Source organism: Dermochelys coriacea, chromosome 22 (genome assembly GCF_009764565.3).
Source record: "Dermochelys coriacea isolate rDerCor1 chromosome 22, rDerCor1.pri.v4, whole genome shotgun sequence".
In the NCBI taxonomy this organism is placed as follows: Eukaryota; Metazoa; Chordata; order Testudines; family Dermochelyidae; genus Dermochelys; species Dermochelys coriacea.
The window spans coordinates 9,931,391-9,948,889 of record NC_050089.1 but is presented as its reverse complement, the minus strand read 5'-3'; the positions used below and the strand labels follow the sequence as shown (position 1 = coordinate 9,948,889).

The 17,499-nt window shown below is 46.1% G+C and overlaps 1 protein-coding gene across 1 annotated transcript in view; it reads left to right on the top strand.

Moving 5' to 3' along the window:
- The window catches only part of GRAMD1B (GRAM domain containing 1B), a 281,545-nt gene extending 270,539 nt beyond the window's left edge, over positions 1 to 11,006 (top strand). Inside the window, 8 exon segments of the mRNA XM_043500797.1 lie at positions 2,131 to 2,273; positions 3,075 to 3,178; positions 3,618 to 3,821; positions 4,059 to 4,149; positions 7,081 to 7,188; positions 8,855 to 8,972; positions 9,782 to 9,843; positions 9,845 to 11,006. Coding sequence (XP_043356732.1) covers positions 2,131 to 2,273; positions 3,075 to 3,178; positions 3,618 to 3,821; positions 4,059 to 4,149; positions 7,081 to 7,188; positions 8,855 to 8,972; positions 9,782 to 9,843; positions 9,845 to 9,866 — 852 coding nt within the window. The 3' untranslated portion in view covers positions 9,867 to 11,006.
- Positions 11,007 to 17,499: the final 6,493 nt, after the last annotated feature.

Genomic DNA, 17,499 nt, shown 5'->3' with positions numbered 1-17,499 from the left:
TCTCTCCCCTGCATGGCTTCCTCTGTTGTTAATTTGCCACTCATTATCATTGCAAATTCTAATAGCTAATTTGTGCTACAGGGAAGTGACTGGGAATTTCCAGGTTAAGGGAAATCTGTTCCCAGAACAAACAGCCTAATTAAACAGCAAAGCCACTGTCTGCACCAGTGGTTCCCAAAGTACAGCCTGTGGGGTGACTTGCTGGTGGTCATTAAGGAGCAGGTGGGTCACATGGTGGTAGCTCCTTCTCTTTCCAGCTGCCTGTGTAGGAGTCTAGGCTCTTTATTGCATAGAAATACTCAGAGCCAGAGGCCTGTAAAAGCAGATGGAATCACAGAAGAGGAACCAGTCTGGCTGTCTTCACTTAGTAGCTGCAGCTACATAGGAGGAAGCAGTAGCTCTGCCTTGAGACCAGAGCCTACAGTGACACTGGAGTTGTCAGCCACAGCCCAGGAGAAGAGTATCCAGGCAAGCAAGGGAGAAAGTAATGAGGCAGCCAGGAAGAATGCCCTGGGGAGCACGGGGAGAAGACAACAGTGAGGCTGAACAACTTGTCTGGGGGGGCAGAAGAGATGGGAACCTAAGCAGCAAGGAAGCATTTGTAGGTGAAGAAGACAACCATGTAACAGGGAAGCATGTGCAGGATGGAAAGAGAAGGGAGACAGCCAGGTGTGAGAAGGCAGAGTAGGGGGAGAGGGGCACAGAGCAGAGTGGGGAAAGAGGGAGATGAAATGAAGAGCAGAAGGAGCCAGTGCAAACAATTTTATTCCCAAGGGGAAAAAGTACTTGTCACTCTACAAAAGCGGCAAAGAGTCCTGTGGCACCTTATAGACTAATAGATGTATTGGAGCATACGCTTTCGTGAGTGAATATCCACTTCTTCAGATGCAAACAGTGGAAATTTCCAGAGGCAGGTATAAATATGCAAGCAAGAATCCCTATCTCCCACAAAAACTTATGCTCCAATATGTCTGTTAGTCTATAAGGTGCCACAGGACTCTTCGCTGCTTTCACAGATCCAGACTAACACGGCTACCCCTCTGATACTTGACACTCTACAGAGAATCTGACATGGCTTGATCTTTCCTTCTTGTTTTCCTGCTTAAGCAAATGCTTAAGCTCCTACAGAGGTGTTATCCTGGTGGACGAGGACGTGGCCTGCATTATTATGATGGGAGGGAAGGTGTCCATGTCTTCCCAGCAGAGTTAACTCCTCTTGAGTTTGCCTAGCTCGAGAGAGAGTGGCCCCACTGCAAATGACACCTGAGTTGCACAGAGTAATTGCGTTGGCAGCTAATGTGTTGTGCTCACTTATCTGTAACCTGTATCTCCTCTCCTCCGATGAGACAACTTGAGTTAAAAGCATCTCCACACTTGAGTTAAGGATTTCTGTTGTGTGGATGGGACTCAAGTTAGGGGCAACACTCAAATTACAGTGTAACTTGAGTTACCTTTGCAGTGAAGACAAGCCCTATGAAATCTCTGGAGAATCCCTTGTCTGTACAGTCACCTCTGTTAAAGTGATGAGGTTACCTTATAAAGTAAATGGACTAGACTGTCTATTGTCCTGCACTTTGTGTAGCCATTTCCACGAGTGCAAAGCCGTTGTGAAATGCTACCAAACCCAGAGTGGTAATGATTTATACTAATTTTGCACTGGTGTAAATGATTTTGCAGTGCACAGAGCAATAGAGAATTGGGCCCATTGACTGCAGTAATTGATTATTTTTGCAAAATTCTTCCGTCTGTACAATATAAAGAGCCAGAGACCCGTTTATTGGGGAACGTTAACATTGGTCAGTTACATAAGTCGGTTGGGATATTGTTTCTGATGGGATTAGGTGTGTAACTAACCAAACTGCTTGAGTTTGGAATATTATAATCAAATTTCCAATTTTAGATTTGCCATAGGGAATTACTTGAGCCTAAATTTTGTTGGCTTTTTTAATGAATATTCACACCAGGAAAACTCAGCTGCTAACGGAAAACTTAACACAAAAGGGTCACATAGGTGGCTCTTACCTCTGCATGAGATGTTTTGCACAATTGCAGTGAGGAGCCATGCTCTGCCCTGGCCTCGCTCTGACCAGACTAACCACTTCCCTGTGCTCTCCTCTCCGCTTTGCGCAGACAATGTACAAAGCCAGCCAAGAAAGCGAGTGCTACGTGATAGACGCAGAGGTGCTAACTCACGACGTCCCCTACCATGATTATTTCTACACCATTAATCGCTACACGTTGACGCGTGTCGCCAGAAACAAAAGCCGACTCAGGTACAGTACTCAGAGGGACTGTGGATTTGTTGATGAAGAAAAATACTCATCCACCGGCCTCTCTAGAGCAACTTCCTCCCAGGATCTCAAAGCACTTTACAAATAGCAAAGCTTGAACTCCTGCCCTCTGCTTTACAAGGGAAGGGTGGAGAGACTGCAAGAAGCCTGTCTTTGTCCCCCATACCTTACCCCTTGCAAGCAGAACCTCCCATGGCTCTTGAGAGTGGTAGGAGAGGTGGCTACCCAATCCAATGGCCCTTGAGCAGACAGTATAGTTGCTGCAAAGAAAGTGTGGGTTAGTGTTGGGAGGTGGCAGAGAGCCAGAGAACCTCTTCTGAATAAATGGTTCACAGGGGACAGCTGCTGTGTACTACCAATTGAATCTTGTGGGCAATGGGAGGTGCCGACAGAAAGCACAGGGCTGTGAGAGATTCGTAGGGTAAGTGGGAAAGCAGAGCTACCAGCAGGTTAGTACTGGGTACAATTCTGCAGCCTTGGAGGTTTGGGCTGGGCTTGGATCGGTGCCCTAGTGTTTGGCTGCGTATTCCAGTACACGTCCAAACTTGCGGGGGAGGGGAATTTTGAAATGGGGCTGGCAAGAACTGCCACAGGGAGCAGTTTGGCATTTCAGGCCCCAGCCAGAGCCACCATCGAAATCATAAGAGGGAGAAATAACATGTGCTCAGTTGATTTAGCAAAGGTTTGTAGGTTGTGGGTTCACCCATCCCCACTGCATCCAGGGGGCAAAGATTAGGAGGTGACAGCTCAGGAAGCACTGAGTTTGTTCTTTTCTTCCCTCAGGGTTTCTACAGAGCTACGTTACAGGAAGCAGCCGTGGGGACTTGTGAAATCCTTCATTGAGAAAAACTTCTGGAGTGGCCTAGAAGATTATTTCCGTCATTTAGGTGAGAGCTGCAGTCGCTCACACTGTAGCCATTACCAAGGGGCCGTGGTGTGCACATGCGTCCCTGCAGGCAGGCAGTCTGGTGGTGTGGGATCCAATAGCGGACTAGCAAAGGTCGGCTACCGTGGCTGGGTTTTGGACAGAGCTGGATGATGTCATTACTTCACAATTAGCGCTGCCCGTTAAAATGGGCGAGTAGTGAGAGCTCAGTGCTTTAGCATGAACACAAGGTAGTCGGCACCTGACATTTGGCCAGGTGCATTATGGGTGTGCGTGCTTTCATCTTCTGGAGCTGCCAGCACTGGGCCCTGCTTTGGCCCAGAGGGTGCCCTGGGTGGAAACGGTTGTTATGGTCCCAAGCCTCTATGAAAGTGACCTTGTACAGAGACACCCTCAGGTATTTTCCCTTGATATTAAACATGTTGCCTAACTCACTGCAGAGAGCGAACTGACCAAAACCGAGAGCATGTACCTAGCGGAGATCCACAGACAATCCCCCAAAGAGAAGATGAGCAAGCAATCCACGTTGCGCCGAAGGAAACGGCCCCACGCCCACCTGCGGGTGCCACACCTGGAGGAGGTGCTGAGTCCCGTCACCACCCCCACAGATGAAGAGGTTGTGCATCGAATCAAGCACGTGGCAGGTATGGAATTGCCAGCAAGGATCTGGGCTCTTCAGGGATTGTGATGGGGTGGGGCTGGGCCAATCTGGGGGCCGGGGTGGAGTGGGGCTGTGGGCTAGACCCCTCTTGAAGGTAGGGGTCCAATGGATCGCAGCCAGGGGGGCGATTGTTGGAGTCGGATTTGGGAGTGTGGAGAGGATAGGAATTGAGCTCTTCCTAGGTCATAACTTAAATGCATGACAAAATGCTTCCCCTCAGGTTCCACGCAGACGCGGCATGTCCCTGAGGACAATTCTGGTGGCTTCCATCTGCAGAGCGTCTCCAAGCTGCTGGTCGTTATTAGCTGTGTGTGAGTGATTCCTTACGCCCTCCTGGCTTGCTCAGTTTCTCTCCTTGGGTCCTCCTGTCTCTGGGGGAAAGGGAGTGGGTTGGATAAAGAAAGAACCGGATAGGAGTCTGAGTCACGATGTTGAGATGCGGATCATCTCCAGCAGAAGCTGTCCAAAAATCAAAAATCAAATAAATTAACCTTTTAAAAAACACCTCATAATTGTTCCATGTGCTGTAGTTGAATTCTAGCTCTGGTCAAAGGTTTGGGTCAGCTCCTGCTGGAGATGATCCGCATCTCAACATTGTGACTCAGACTCCTATCCAGTTCTTTCTTTATCCAAGCCACTCCCTTCCCCTCAGGCCTGACCTTGCCCTCAGCCAGGCAGAACCCTGCATACCTACACATTCCTAGAAGTCCTGGGAGGTAACTCAGCTACAGAGTACGCTTTGTTCACCAGAGCGCCGGGGAAAGGGCAGGCTGTGTCGGGAGGGAGAAATCTATCATCGATGTAGGAAAAGGGAGACTAAGCAGATGAGAGGCCAGAGAAACTAATATGAACATGAGACCCCATAAATAATGAACTGAAGAGAAGGGATTGTAAATAACAGAAACATTTTTGGAAAACGAAGAATAAAACAGGTTCTTTTTATTGCATTCAGGGTCTTGTTTTAGACATTTTGCAAATTAAGGATTTTGCACAAGTTATGCAGAGACTGTAATTTTTGTATTTACCTACTTGATACCACATACAAACAACCTAGCAGTTCCCAGGAAAGTGAAAATGTGGTGCATTTGTCATGCAATCTGTTACACTGGGGTGATAATGGTAAAGGTACTATACTACGACAACACTGTGTTCAGTACATTGGTTTTTATTGTATGTGACCCGTTGGTTTGCTACCTGTTTTTCTCTCATTACATTCCGGAGTGAAACCTTCTTGGCTACTTGCAAATATGTATGTTCTGGGTTCTGGGTTTGGGAGAGATTCCATCTTGGAAGGAAACCAGCCCATTAGGAAGAGATTTATTAGAAGATAAAAAGTTGGGGGAGGGATGGGTGAGAACTGGGTGTGCTGGTACAATGGTTATAGCAGGCTATTAAGAATCAGGACTGCTGGGTTTTAGTCCTGTCTCTGCCACTTACTTCACAATGGCTACCACAGCGGTGGGCTCATTACAAATGCATAGGTGATCCAGACAAGCTTGGTCCAGCTACAAGACCTCTTTTGGTCTCCATTTTACCCATCTATAAAATGGGAGTCCTAATGTCTACCTGCCACCGAGGCTGTTGGGAGGTTAATGCACTCATGTGTAAATGACTTTTTGGAGGAAAGGCACTATACAGGGGCCTGACAAAGTATTGATGATTTATTGTGACCTGCAGAGAGAGGAAAATCTTCCCCAGGACTTACCCTCATTGCAACATGATCCTAATAACAGAGGATCCGCTGAACCAGTTTGAATAAAGCAAAAACAAACCCAATCTTTTGCCCCAAACTCAACCAGCCTTTTCAGAGGTTGAGAAAATTTGAATTTACCATTTTAATTTTACTTTTAAAATTGCTGTGCCTCTTTTTCTGAACTTCCCGATCCTGACTGAGATAAGGCTGGAGGAGCTTTCTGACAGAGCTGGTACATCTAGCAGCAAGCCAGATACTTCCTGCTGCATGTGCTCAAGAACTCTGTCACCATGGCAGGCATCTTCTGCTAGATGCACGTTTGGCGGTGCTGCAGATATCTGCTGTTAGACTGACCTAGTGTATCTGGCAGCATGGCAGATGTTTGCTGCTGGACATACCAGTACCTTCTCCACCAAAACACTTTCTGACGGATGGACCTGGCACATCCAATCGTTCATTTAAGAAAGCACAAAAAATCAATTTAGAATAATCCCTGTTAATGGGCTACCAGGCAGCTGTCTGACTGGAAGGACTTGGAGGCTACCAATGCATCTGCTTCCAAACTGGTGCACTAGAGATCTAAGTGTTTGTAATATTTTCAGAATACTGTATCTTGCCAATGGCCATTAGCCAGAACCCTGTCCCAGAGAAGTGGGGTTGGCCCACTGGTTCTGAGGCTGTGGGGATGTTCGCAGACAGCCCCAAACATGGTAACTAAAAGCCTCCCCTCTTGGCTGGCATCTTTTATCTTAGCCACTGATGTATCTAATAGATATAACGACCGCAAATGCCAGGTTGCGGCAACCTTGTATAAAGTCAGAGCAGTGGCTGGCATGCTGTGCCATCAGGCTCCTCTCACACAGCTTGGTGCAAATAGAGAAAGAGGTGTTTGCAGCTTGAAATGTGAATTTATAATCCGAACAATACCATGTTCAGGTGCCTCATGTGTGCTGGTCTGCAGGTACCACCCAACCTCTGCTGTGTTACTTGGGAAGGAAGAGCATTGTCCTTAGAGAAACACCCACCAGCTACAGTTTTCTTCCCTTCTCTCTCCTTTCTTTCCTTCCCTTCTGTGTATTATTGTATCCACCAGATGTTCCTCCTGTCCCTGTCTGTTTCTAACCTCTAGCGCCTCCATCTTTTCTCTTCCCTCCCATTAGGATTTGTTTCAGGTACTCTCTCTTTTTACCTCTTTACTCTTGTGTTTTTCACCTGCTTTTCTCAGTATCCAATATAACTCGTCACCCGCTGAGCTGGAATCCTAATGCACCAAGCTTGGTCTGTATGTTGTCTGATCTGATCTGTCAGTCTCCCCTATGCTCTGCCCTCAGTTGTGTTTAGTTCATGAGGTTGTGTCATTTTCTCTTTCTCTTTCTCAATAAAGTTTCTGGCGCTGGTCACCCAGTTCTTATTCAGGCAAAACTGCCACTGCCATCAGCTGATGAAGGCATCCAGGCCTCTGGGACCTTCAGGGCATTTTATATGATGGGATTTGAATGGTGTATATAGTCAGGGATGTTTCCACCAGTGTCTTTTTTCTCCTTCCCAGTCTGGTGCTGTTGGTAATTCTCAATATGATGCTGTTCTACAAACTTTGGATGTTGGAATACACCACCCAGACCCTCACCGCATGGCAGGGCCTGCGGCTACCAGAAAGGTAACTTTGCATTTATTTATCTTTGTCCCTCACTAACTATTACTTTTTGTGGACATGGGTGGCTTTTCCAAAACTCCACAGCCCAGAGCTGCCCAGTTGCCTCTTTCCCAGCATTACACACTGAAGGAAAGATAAATTATTTGGGTTGGAACAAGCAAGCTGATGATTCCACTGGGAGAGCAGGGTGAGAATCAGGCCTTTCCTGCCCCAGACTATGCGAGATGAGCAGCACTCTCCAGTGGCTACAGCACAGGGCAGAGAGCCAAGGGTCACCTGGTGCTTGTTTTTGGCTCTGAAAAGGGAGTGTGGTGTAATATGTAGAGGGAGTCAGGACTCCGGTGTTCCATTCCTGGCTTTGCTGTTGACTCTCTTGTGTGACCTCAAGCAAGTATTTTCACCTCTCCCCTGTGGCTCAGTTTCCCTGTCTATAAAATGCAGTTAACAGTACCTACCTTACCTGGATGCGGGTTGGGCACTGCAGTGTATGATTAATTGAGTGCAGAGCATTTTGAGATCTTTGGACCAAGATACCCTGTTTGGGCATATTGTTAGTAAAGAGTGCGGGGAGGGAGAGAAGAGGGGAATATGAGGAACTATCCACTGGTCTCACTGTGTTCCCAAAAAGTGCCAGAACTTAAGCAACTTAAAATGATCATTGATAAAATTTTCAAGAGACTTAGGAGCATTGATTTTGAATGAGACTTTATCTCCTAGGTGCCTTGGACATTTTTGAAAATGGGACAATCTCCTGAGACACTTGGGTGCTTCTAAAAATATAACCCCTTAAAATGAGAAGGTGGGGGCAGTAATATTTTTCTATTGGACCAGCTTCTGTTGGTGAGAGAGACATGCTTTTGAGCTACACAGAGCTCTTCAGGTCTGGGAAAGGTACTCAGAGTGTCACAGCTAAATACAAAATTGAACAAATAGTTTACCGTAAGTAGTTAGCACATATTCTAAGGGCCCATTCAAGATGATGTGACCTATTAACATCCCTGTAGTCATAGGACAAAAAGGGGAGTGAAGGGATTACAGATTGTTATAATAAACCATAAATCCAATGTCTTGATTAAGACCATGATTTTTAGTGTCTAGCGAAGTTACAAATTTAAGTTGTCAGGTTCGTCTTTTGAAAGTGTTGTGCATGTTTTTTGAGGATGAGGACTGATAGATATAGCATGATCACTTGGAGAAAAATATTCACCCATATTTGTCTTTTATCATTTTCCTGTTTGAGTTCATTCAAGAGCGTAGTGATTGTCTGGTTTCACGCACGTAGTTGTTAGCGGATATTTTATTTTAACACTAATATATATATATATAGCTTGTCTCTCTCACTAACAGAAATTGGGCCAATAAAAGAATTACCTCACCCACCTTGTCTCTCTAATATCCTGGGACCGACACAGCTACAGCACTGGATACATCTGGAAATGTTCATTTCAAAGTATCTTCACTGAGACTGAGGTTGGGTAGAGGTTTTCAAGGAAGACAATTTGTGGTGGGTGGAAGTTTTATGAATGAAGGAGGGTGGGGGGCATGCTCTGGCTTGGAGGTGAATTGTCAGTGACATCCTTTTACTTAGCAGCCAGGAACTCCCCTACATCCATCCTACCCCCTTGCTCCTCCAGAGCCAAACCATTTGTATTTTGTGCGCACCTGGCAGGTTACCCCAGTCTCAGTCGGAATGGGCTCAGTTACTAGAGTCTCAGCAGAAGTATCATGACACAGAGTTGCAGAAGTGGCGTGAGATCATCAAATCCTCCGTGATGCTTCTAGACCAGGTAAGAACGGCATACCCCAGGAATTCCTATTACATGAGACTGGGTGGAACATTTCTACAGCCACCCTGCTGCCTGTCTAGATCCTTACCTACCCAGGCTGTCTCTAGCTGTCCCCACATGCACATCATGACCCTTCAGACCCATCTTCAAACAGGACTAGCACAAGCAGGTAAGCTTTGAAACCTTCAGAGCAATCCTGAATTCTGGAGCTTTTCCTTGACCAAGTACCCTAGGCCAGATGGTGGGTGTAGCATCATGTCTGGAATGCTTGGTGTTCACGTCCCAGTTTGATCCACTCAGACCCTCCACAGTCCCATGGTAGAATAGACAAATTGACTCCCATGCAGCTTACTGAGTGCAGGTCTTCCATGTGAGACCTTAAAGATGGAAGGGATCTGCTCCGTTTGAGTATCAGAGATCCTTTAGGGTACTTTAGAGCAGGGGGATGATGTTTTTGAACACTCCCGCCCTGCCCCTACCTGTTTGCTGGTTGGTATCCACCTTCCCCCACAGAGAGGGGGCTGTATGTACAGACTTCGCAGTTTGTAACATGTTTTGCTTCCAATATCGTTTTAATAACATGCCTCTGTCAGAAACCTAGGTCCTAGCTGTCACTCTGTGCTCCATCTGCCTGGCTGGCAGTGCACCTCTCACTCCCTGCTGCTTCCAGCCCCAGCACACTGGTACCAAGCCAAGAAGTGCAATAGGAATGCCTTCCACTGGCCCGTGGCAGGGAGCCTAGGTTCAAAGCACCAGCGCCTCTAAGACTTTACAGTAGCCAAACACTCAGGGTGGTTTTTGTCTTGCAGATGAAGGATTCACTAGTAAACCTCAGAATGGCATTGGGTCGCGCGAATGGGTCGGAACCAAGGAGAACGGAAGCGTTTCCACTAACGGGCGAACACAGGAGGCCAGAGGTTGTGTGCAATATGTGTATAGACCATATAAATATATATATACAGAATAAATAAATAATAAAATATATATAATATCATATCAGATTTTAAAAGAATGAAAAAGCCTATGACTGAGGAGAAAGCGGTGCAGACCTCCACACACTGGCTGACTGGAGCGTCTCCGGGTAGGCTGGATGCGAGGTGGGGCTGTGCTTTCCCCAGCACTGAGGCACTGTCCGGGAGAGTGCAGCTCACGCTTACCTGTTCCCCATGTACCTCTCTTCGTGTATCCTGGCTGTTTGTTTTGTCTGTCTGTTTTAAAGAGAAGAATTGGAGCAAATGCCCCTCCCCCTCCCTCTCTAAGGGTACCTGAATGTTGAACAGGTATTTGAAGGTGACACTGTCAACTTTACCTTGCTCCATTGAGGACAAGAAGGATTTTGCTAGAAGACATCAGTCCCTTCTGAGAGTGGCCTACTGAATTGAGCAGGCTTTGACCCGTGAGAGTTCTCCAGGAAACTATTCTCATTCAGTAGCGAATGGGGTTTGTTCTGAGCCCTCTGCTAGAATGCCGTAGCAGGGGTGCAACTCGCCATTAAACTGGCCAGCCTAATTTTTGCTGAGTGAAGCACAGAAACTGAACCAGATTTTCTCAATGTAACATTTCACTTTTTATTACTAGAAGTTACATTAATGGCAAAGTAGAGGGTCGCTGACATGGGTTGTTACTCAGTATTCCTGGATAAATCCAGACCCTGGCGTATCTCATTTAAGTCAGTGAATTCGGCTCTTTGGTTCTTTACTACTTGACAATGTCCCCTTTACATACTCTGTTTTCCTCGACCCTCCATGTGTTTGTGTCCCTGTCAATAAGCCACTCCTGTGCTAAGGAGCTGCAGCTGTGCTGAAAGGGCTATCTGTGCTCACCTCCCAGTCAGGGGCATGTAAAGCCTAATGGTTCTGACTTGATACAACAGCCTGTTGTTTTTTTTCTTGTTGCTCACTATTTTTAACCCTCCTTCTGCCAAAAAAGATGATGATAATAGCTAGGTGAGGGCATTTGGCATGTACCAGTATCTACTTAAATACATCTCACCTCTGGTGGAAACTCACAAGGAGAGGAAGCAGCTTCCTTTTACAAAAAAAAAAAAAGAAACCACAATTGCAGTTAAATGGATTGAATAGATCTGTATCAGGAAGCCACCCACCCTCCCATTGCATGGCTGATCCGTGGAGATGTTAGAAGTGGGGTGAAGAAAGGACGAGCCCACAGGTAATTGTCATTCATAGAAAGAAGGCTGTAAACGGGGGAAGTTTTGGGGCGTTTCCTACTGCATTGCGGTGAACCTTTTAGAGTGAACCGGGGCTATCAGTAGTGGCAGCTACAGGGGCATTCACGCAGCAGGCAGCTCAGACTGCAGAGGTGTGGTGCCGGGTAAACGTTGCATATGTATTTTATTTTTAAAAGTTATTTTAAATGATTAATTTTTAATGGTCGGGAATTTTAGCCTGGCAGAGGTCAAGAGCGGAAGCCTGAGGGTATGTAACATACTGGGCTCAGCATGTTAGCTGGGCAGCTAGTGAGATGTCAGCCTGGGTTTGAATCCCACAGCAGGTGGGCCATGTTTTCTTTTGTCTTGGAGGAGCAGGAGAGGGACACAGTGAAGTCGCTGGGGCCTTGAAAATGCCATACCTGAATCCATTGCCTTTGAGCGAGCTCCGGTGACTGGAGGAGACTAGAAGCAAGGGCAAAGGTGTGGTGTAGGCATTATTATTGGACCCACTAAACAAATGGAAAGGAGTACTTGTGGCACCTTAGAGACTAACAAATTTGAGCATAAGTTTTCGTGAGCTACAGCTCACTTCATCTGTTTTTTCCACCAAATGCATCCGATGAAGTGAGCTGTAGCTCACGAAAGCTTATGCTCAAATAAATGTGTTAGTCTCTAAGGTGCCACAAGTACTCCTTTTCGTTTTGCAAATACAGACTAACATGGCTGCTACTCTGAAACTAAACAAATGGAAACCCAACGCGGGTAGAGCCTGATCCTGAGGTACTGAGCGCACACAAGTCACACTGACATCAGAAGGACACTATGCCTTTATGTTGTGCTTTGCAAAACTGATGTATCATTGTCCTTACTTACAGATGGGGAAACTGAGTGACAGAGTGGTCACATGAGATGTTTCAGTAGTTGAGCCAGGAGTACAACCCCAAGTCGTCAGACTGGTGAACTAACCCATGCTGCAGGTGATCAGCGGCTCTCAGGATCAAGCTCTAACAGTGGTACATCCCTTTGTGTGGTGAAAGGATAGAGGGGATTTGCGGTGGTGACTAACATGCTTCCCCATCTTGCCTTACCAGGTGGATTAGTTGGTCTGTGGACCCTCTATCTCCATGGTCTCTGACTCTGGAAGGATTTTTTGAAGCAGGTGAGATCACCTGATGCAGCCCCGTTTAGGGGTAGTATTGAGTACTGGATGATCCAGCAGGTCTGTTTCAGCTCTAGCTTCTGCGTGCGCTGAAAGAGCAAGGTGAGCAACTGGCCCTTCCTTCACCATATGGCACTGGCCTACGCAGCTGTAGGAGTTTAACTAAGCCATTTATCCACACGCTCCTCCTAAAAATGTGCTAGCTGCCTAGTTTGTCTGGGGAGGTACTGAAGCTCTTTGGGGGGCTTCTTGGTGTCTTGCATGACTGGGACTCTTAAATTCAAACCATAACTATCTTAGACTACCGGAGAAGGGGGAGAAAGACAAGGCAAAGGACTACAGACAAAAACATGCCCAGAAACCTCGGGAATGTTCTGCTTTATATAATTTATTGTATTTATGGTTATTTATTTAACTTAATGTTGCTTAAAACTGGACGTCTCCCTGGCATTTCCTGCCGGAGCCAGAAGCTGCTGCTGAAATGGGCAGTGTAGAGTGAGCCTGAGCCCCTAGCACTGAGGAAAGGAGAGACCAACGCTGGAAGTTGAGGCGGGGCAGTGCCTCCTGCTGTGATGACTGGATTTGTGTCCTGCTGTTCTAAAGACAGACGAGCCCAAACTCACTGGTGGGATCCAGGACTCTGAATAAGGAAAGTTTTCATTTGTTACTATGGGTCTAGTTTTTTCAAGAGCCACAGCTTCCCTGGAAGAGTCTATTCCATCCAGCAGATCACAGGCCTACCCAAACTTGCTGCTATAGTTAAACTACTGCAGATTACTGTGCATCAATTCATAACCAGTTTCAAACTGGTACAAAATGGTGTATCTTGAGCCTGTAAATTTGCAAGCTAAGCTGTTAAGAGTGTCCACACAGGCAGTGACACCAGTTTAACATCCTATTGTTAGTGAAATCAGTGCAACTGTACATATAGAGAAGCCCTTAGTCTCAGGAAGCTTTTCCTGGCCCGCTGGCAACAATTCCTCTCTGGCTTTCAGCTACGTGCACCCTTTGTTGTCTCTTAGCTCTGCTTATCTAGCCTTTTTAAACTCAAACCCTCACCCTTTCCTTCTCTGTCCCAACTTCTGTGAAGAAAAAAAAAACCATTTCTTTGCCTCCCGCATTCGGGCTTGAAGTAGATTATTTAATGTCAATAAGGAGCCAGAACTGACCCGCACAAATAGCCTGGGATTAAAGGAGACTGAGAGTTAGGTACCCAAACCTATTGCAGTTCAATGGGAGTTGGGTGCCTAACTATTTTAGGGTCTTTTGAAAATTCCAGCCTGAGGTGTGCTTATGGTTAGAAGTTTTTTGATAATCTAGCAGAGGTTTCTAGTGTAAAACAGAGACAGAAGATAAATGGAAGGGAAGATACTGTAAGTACAGCTGAGGTGAAGGTTAGTTTTCACCCTGGGCTTTTCTCTCTGAGGCTCACCCTTTTTGACCAACCCTGAACACATGGGCAGACACATTTATTGCAGTGCTGACCTGTGTAGGGGAGGATCGTTTGGCACTCTGCCGACAGGCCCTCGTCCTTCCATTGTGAGTAACCAATCAGGTTCATATGCAGAATAGTTTGGTTTGTTTTTCAGAGTCTGATCAATTGTGAAATAGATTTTAAAAGGGTTTATCCTTCCACTCCCCTCCCTTTTGTGCTGCAGCTAAAGCACCAGCCAGATACAATGTAAACAGCGAATGGCCTAAATCCTGGTGTGTGAGATGCTGCAGTGCTGGAGGGAGGGATAGAAGGGCAGATTGTCTGGGACACTGATTCTCAGCTCTAATCTTTCTGTATGTGAAGAAAGGAGGAGTTTCCTTGCTAAGCTCAGTTTTCAAACTTGGCTGCCTAAATTAGGTACCTACATTCTGTCCATTGGTGCTTACCTCAAAAGGGGTATTTGGTGCTGTAGTGTCTATACAGTGCCTGTGTTTGAAAACTAGGACTAGTTACATAAACTCATGACTTACTCATTTGTAAAACATCATCTTAAGGTAAGTGTGCAGTTCAGATGGGGGCAAACTGGGGGCAGGGATGAAGAGGGCAGGCGAACACTCTGACTCATTTCAAACTTTGGCAGTAGTGAGAATGCTGTGTTCCTGTTAGTGTAATGGAAAGAATGGAAACCATTTCAGCCTGTGTACTGGAGAAGCAACCATGCTTTTGGAAGGGTTCTATCCTTAATGTATAGTACAAGCCACCCATTAGCTAGGAAGAATCATGATTAAAAAATGGGTTTTAAAATACAGACAAGCAAAAATAAAAAGAATCAAGGTCACAAAACCAGAACCACAATTTCAAAATCAGCGTACATAGTAAGTAAATATTTTTAATCTTGGTCAGTAGTTGTGAATGTCAATATCTAACCCTGACAAGAATGCTCCAACTTTGACTACTTGGCTCTCGGGTAAAGCTGATTGCATGGTTAAATCGCACATGCCAATTTAGAACCAGTTTCCTATCTAAGATCTCTCTCACTCAGTGTGTCTCCACCACAGCTGTAATTTCTAGCTCAAGTAGATATGTTCGTTATCTTGATCAGAGGTAGTGCAGGTATGACTATCTGAGCTGGAAAAATATATCTCCAACTCCAGTTTAGACAATCTGTGGGCAGAAGGGGTGCATCTCTACTAGAGTATAACCTTTATCCAAATTTAATTTTAATGCAGAGTTTAAAAGGAAGAGATGGTTTTTGCTGCAGGCATAATGCATTGGCTTTATTAAGCCCTAACCTGGAAGCTACTCGGTGGAAATAATGCTTGTGTCACCAGCAGCAGCCTTTAAATGGACCCACTTTCCCATCCCAAATATAAACAAATAGGTACAGTAAGCCAAATTCTTCTCTCATTTAGAGCCAGGCAATTCTATGGATTCAAAGATTTACTTAGGTGTAAAGGGGACAGTTTAGCCTAATATTTCCTCTTAATGTGTGTGCTTAGTGATTCAACAGCTAATTTTCCTAACCTATGTTTTTAGGAGTGGGGGGGTTGTTACAAATGGACAGCTGCAGTCGAGACCGTAACGCCAGCTGGCTGATGTGCACTGCAAGATGTTTTGTGAGGGGTCTGCAGTGATTTCCACACAAGTAAAGAGGCAGGTTCAGCTCCTCATTGGAATGAAAGCAGTGATAGAGCTGCTTGTGGGTCAGGTAAGCATCTAAGAGATTGACTGCCTACCTTGGCAGCCCTCCAAACTGCTGGAGTGTGAGTTGGCACGAACTCTCAAAAAATAGCCTCTCCCAGGCGGCTGTGGCTCCTTTGCGTCCAGTGGTGGCTAGAAACTTGAAGCACAGTAGCATGACAACACCATTAACACTGTTACAACATTGCCTTCAACTCACTCCCACTCTAGCTTCTCAGAACAGATGTGTGCTGCGATGGTGAGGCAGAGTGGGGGTGAACACTGGATACAATGGCAGCCCTCAGTCTAAATTTCTGTGCATTAGAATGCTAAATACACAGGAGAGGATTCCTTTCCTACCAGTACCTAGGAACAGGGCACTCTCCCCTCTCCTGTGGTCTGTGTCCATTCCTCTTCATGGTAGATTTGTGTTCCAGGACTTGGACACATCACCTGCCATGCAGCTAGCAGTACCAGAAAGGAGAAGAGTTGGAGCAGAGCAGACTTGGGTTTTCCATCATTCAGCACTGGAATGTGGAATTGGAGGAAATCTCTTCTCTCCACATCCAGCCCAAAGCTAAAAAAGCTAGTGCTTCTCTCTCCCAACAGGCTGTTAAATAGAGGTTAGTGTTGAGCATTTCAGAGGGTCAGTGTCTTTCCCCTTTGCCCCAGGCCTAGCAGTCTCCCAGTGCTGCTGGAAAGAGTAGGGATACCTGAGGGGTGATCAGCTCTGTCCTCTTTGCCTTTTTGGGGACCCATCCAGAACAGATGGGCTCTTACCCCTGCTCTACACAGGCGAGGGCGGGGATAGTCTACCTATGAGACAGTCAGTCAAGATGACTAGAGTCTTTTCAGTTGAGTTGTGGGCAGGTTATGAACATCCCATGATGATTTGTAGCAGCTTTGAGGGCAAGATCTTAGCTGATGTTTGACAGAAGAGCACAGGCACTGCATGCTCTATAGCTCATGCCCCTTCCACATGCATCCAGAATCAACCTTCTCCAAAGAATACTTCAGTACCCTAGAGGAAGGGCCTTGTTCCTTGCAGTGACTATTCTACCAGGCAATGTTCTGGGCTTGTTACAGTAGAATTCTGCTGTATATTTTTGTCAGCGAAGCTGTTCTTCCTTTTCCCCCTCAAACCCTGCATGTATCTTCTGTGGGTTTCATGCATTTCAGCACAGCTGCACTTGGCAGTTTGCAAGCCATTAAGTGCTGATTTGCTACCACTGATGGCTTCTTGGTGTAGTAGAATGGAACCTGGCTGGAGGTTTTGAGAAGTGGGAGGGTACTGGGTGTGAAATTACTGCCATGTTCTTATTTAAACAAGACTGTAGGTGGAAACCCCTAGACTAAAGTGTCTGGAATAACTAGTCTGAGAAACGACTACTGTGATGTAGTGTTTGCAGGAGAGAACTGTACTGAATGTTCATGCCCTGTCTCAGTTTGTGCTCGCTGCTTGCAGTTTCTAAAGCATAGGTGAATCTCTTGTGCCATAACATGCTTTTTTTCTAGATGTGCAAACCAGCCAAAACAGTGGGATGCTCTCCCCCTCCACTTGCTCAGCCATAGCTGAACATTCCCTTATCTACACAAGGAGAGCTGGCCCCCAAAACACATTCTGCAGCTACAGTGCTTACATGGCTCCATTTTCTCCCCTCCCTCACCTATCTGCTGCAGGACAATCACTTTTCTATCCTACTCTCCCTCTGTCTGAGATGGACTGACCTGATGCTGGTCATTCCTTGTAGCAGTTTGTGTTATGCTATGAAATGAATGTGTTTTATTTTGGTGGGGAAAGGACTTTCCTTCTGATGAAGGAATTGTATTTGCACATGGCTCAGGGAGGCTCCTCCTCCTCTGACAATTTGTTACCTCACTCAGTTTGGTCAGTTTCATTGCTAACATTAAAGGGCCAGCTTCCTGAAGCTGATCTTTTGAGTTACAAAAAAGCAGCATCTGAAGCTGTGCAGGCAAGTTCTATTTCCAAGCACAGTCTAATTTGTCCTAGCAGCACTTGAATGTGGGAGACTGGTGACTGCTGCTGCTAAGAAACAGCAACTTTATTCAGTGAAAGGATGGA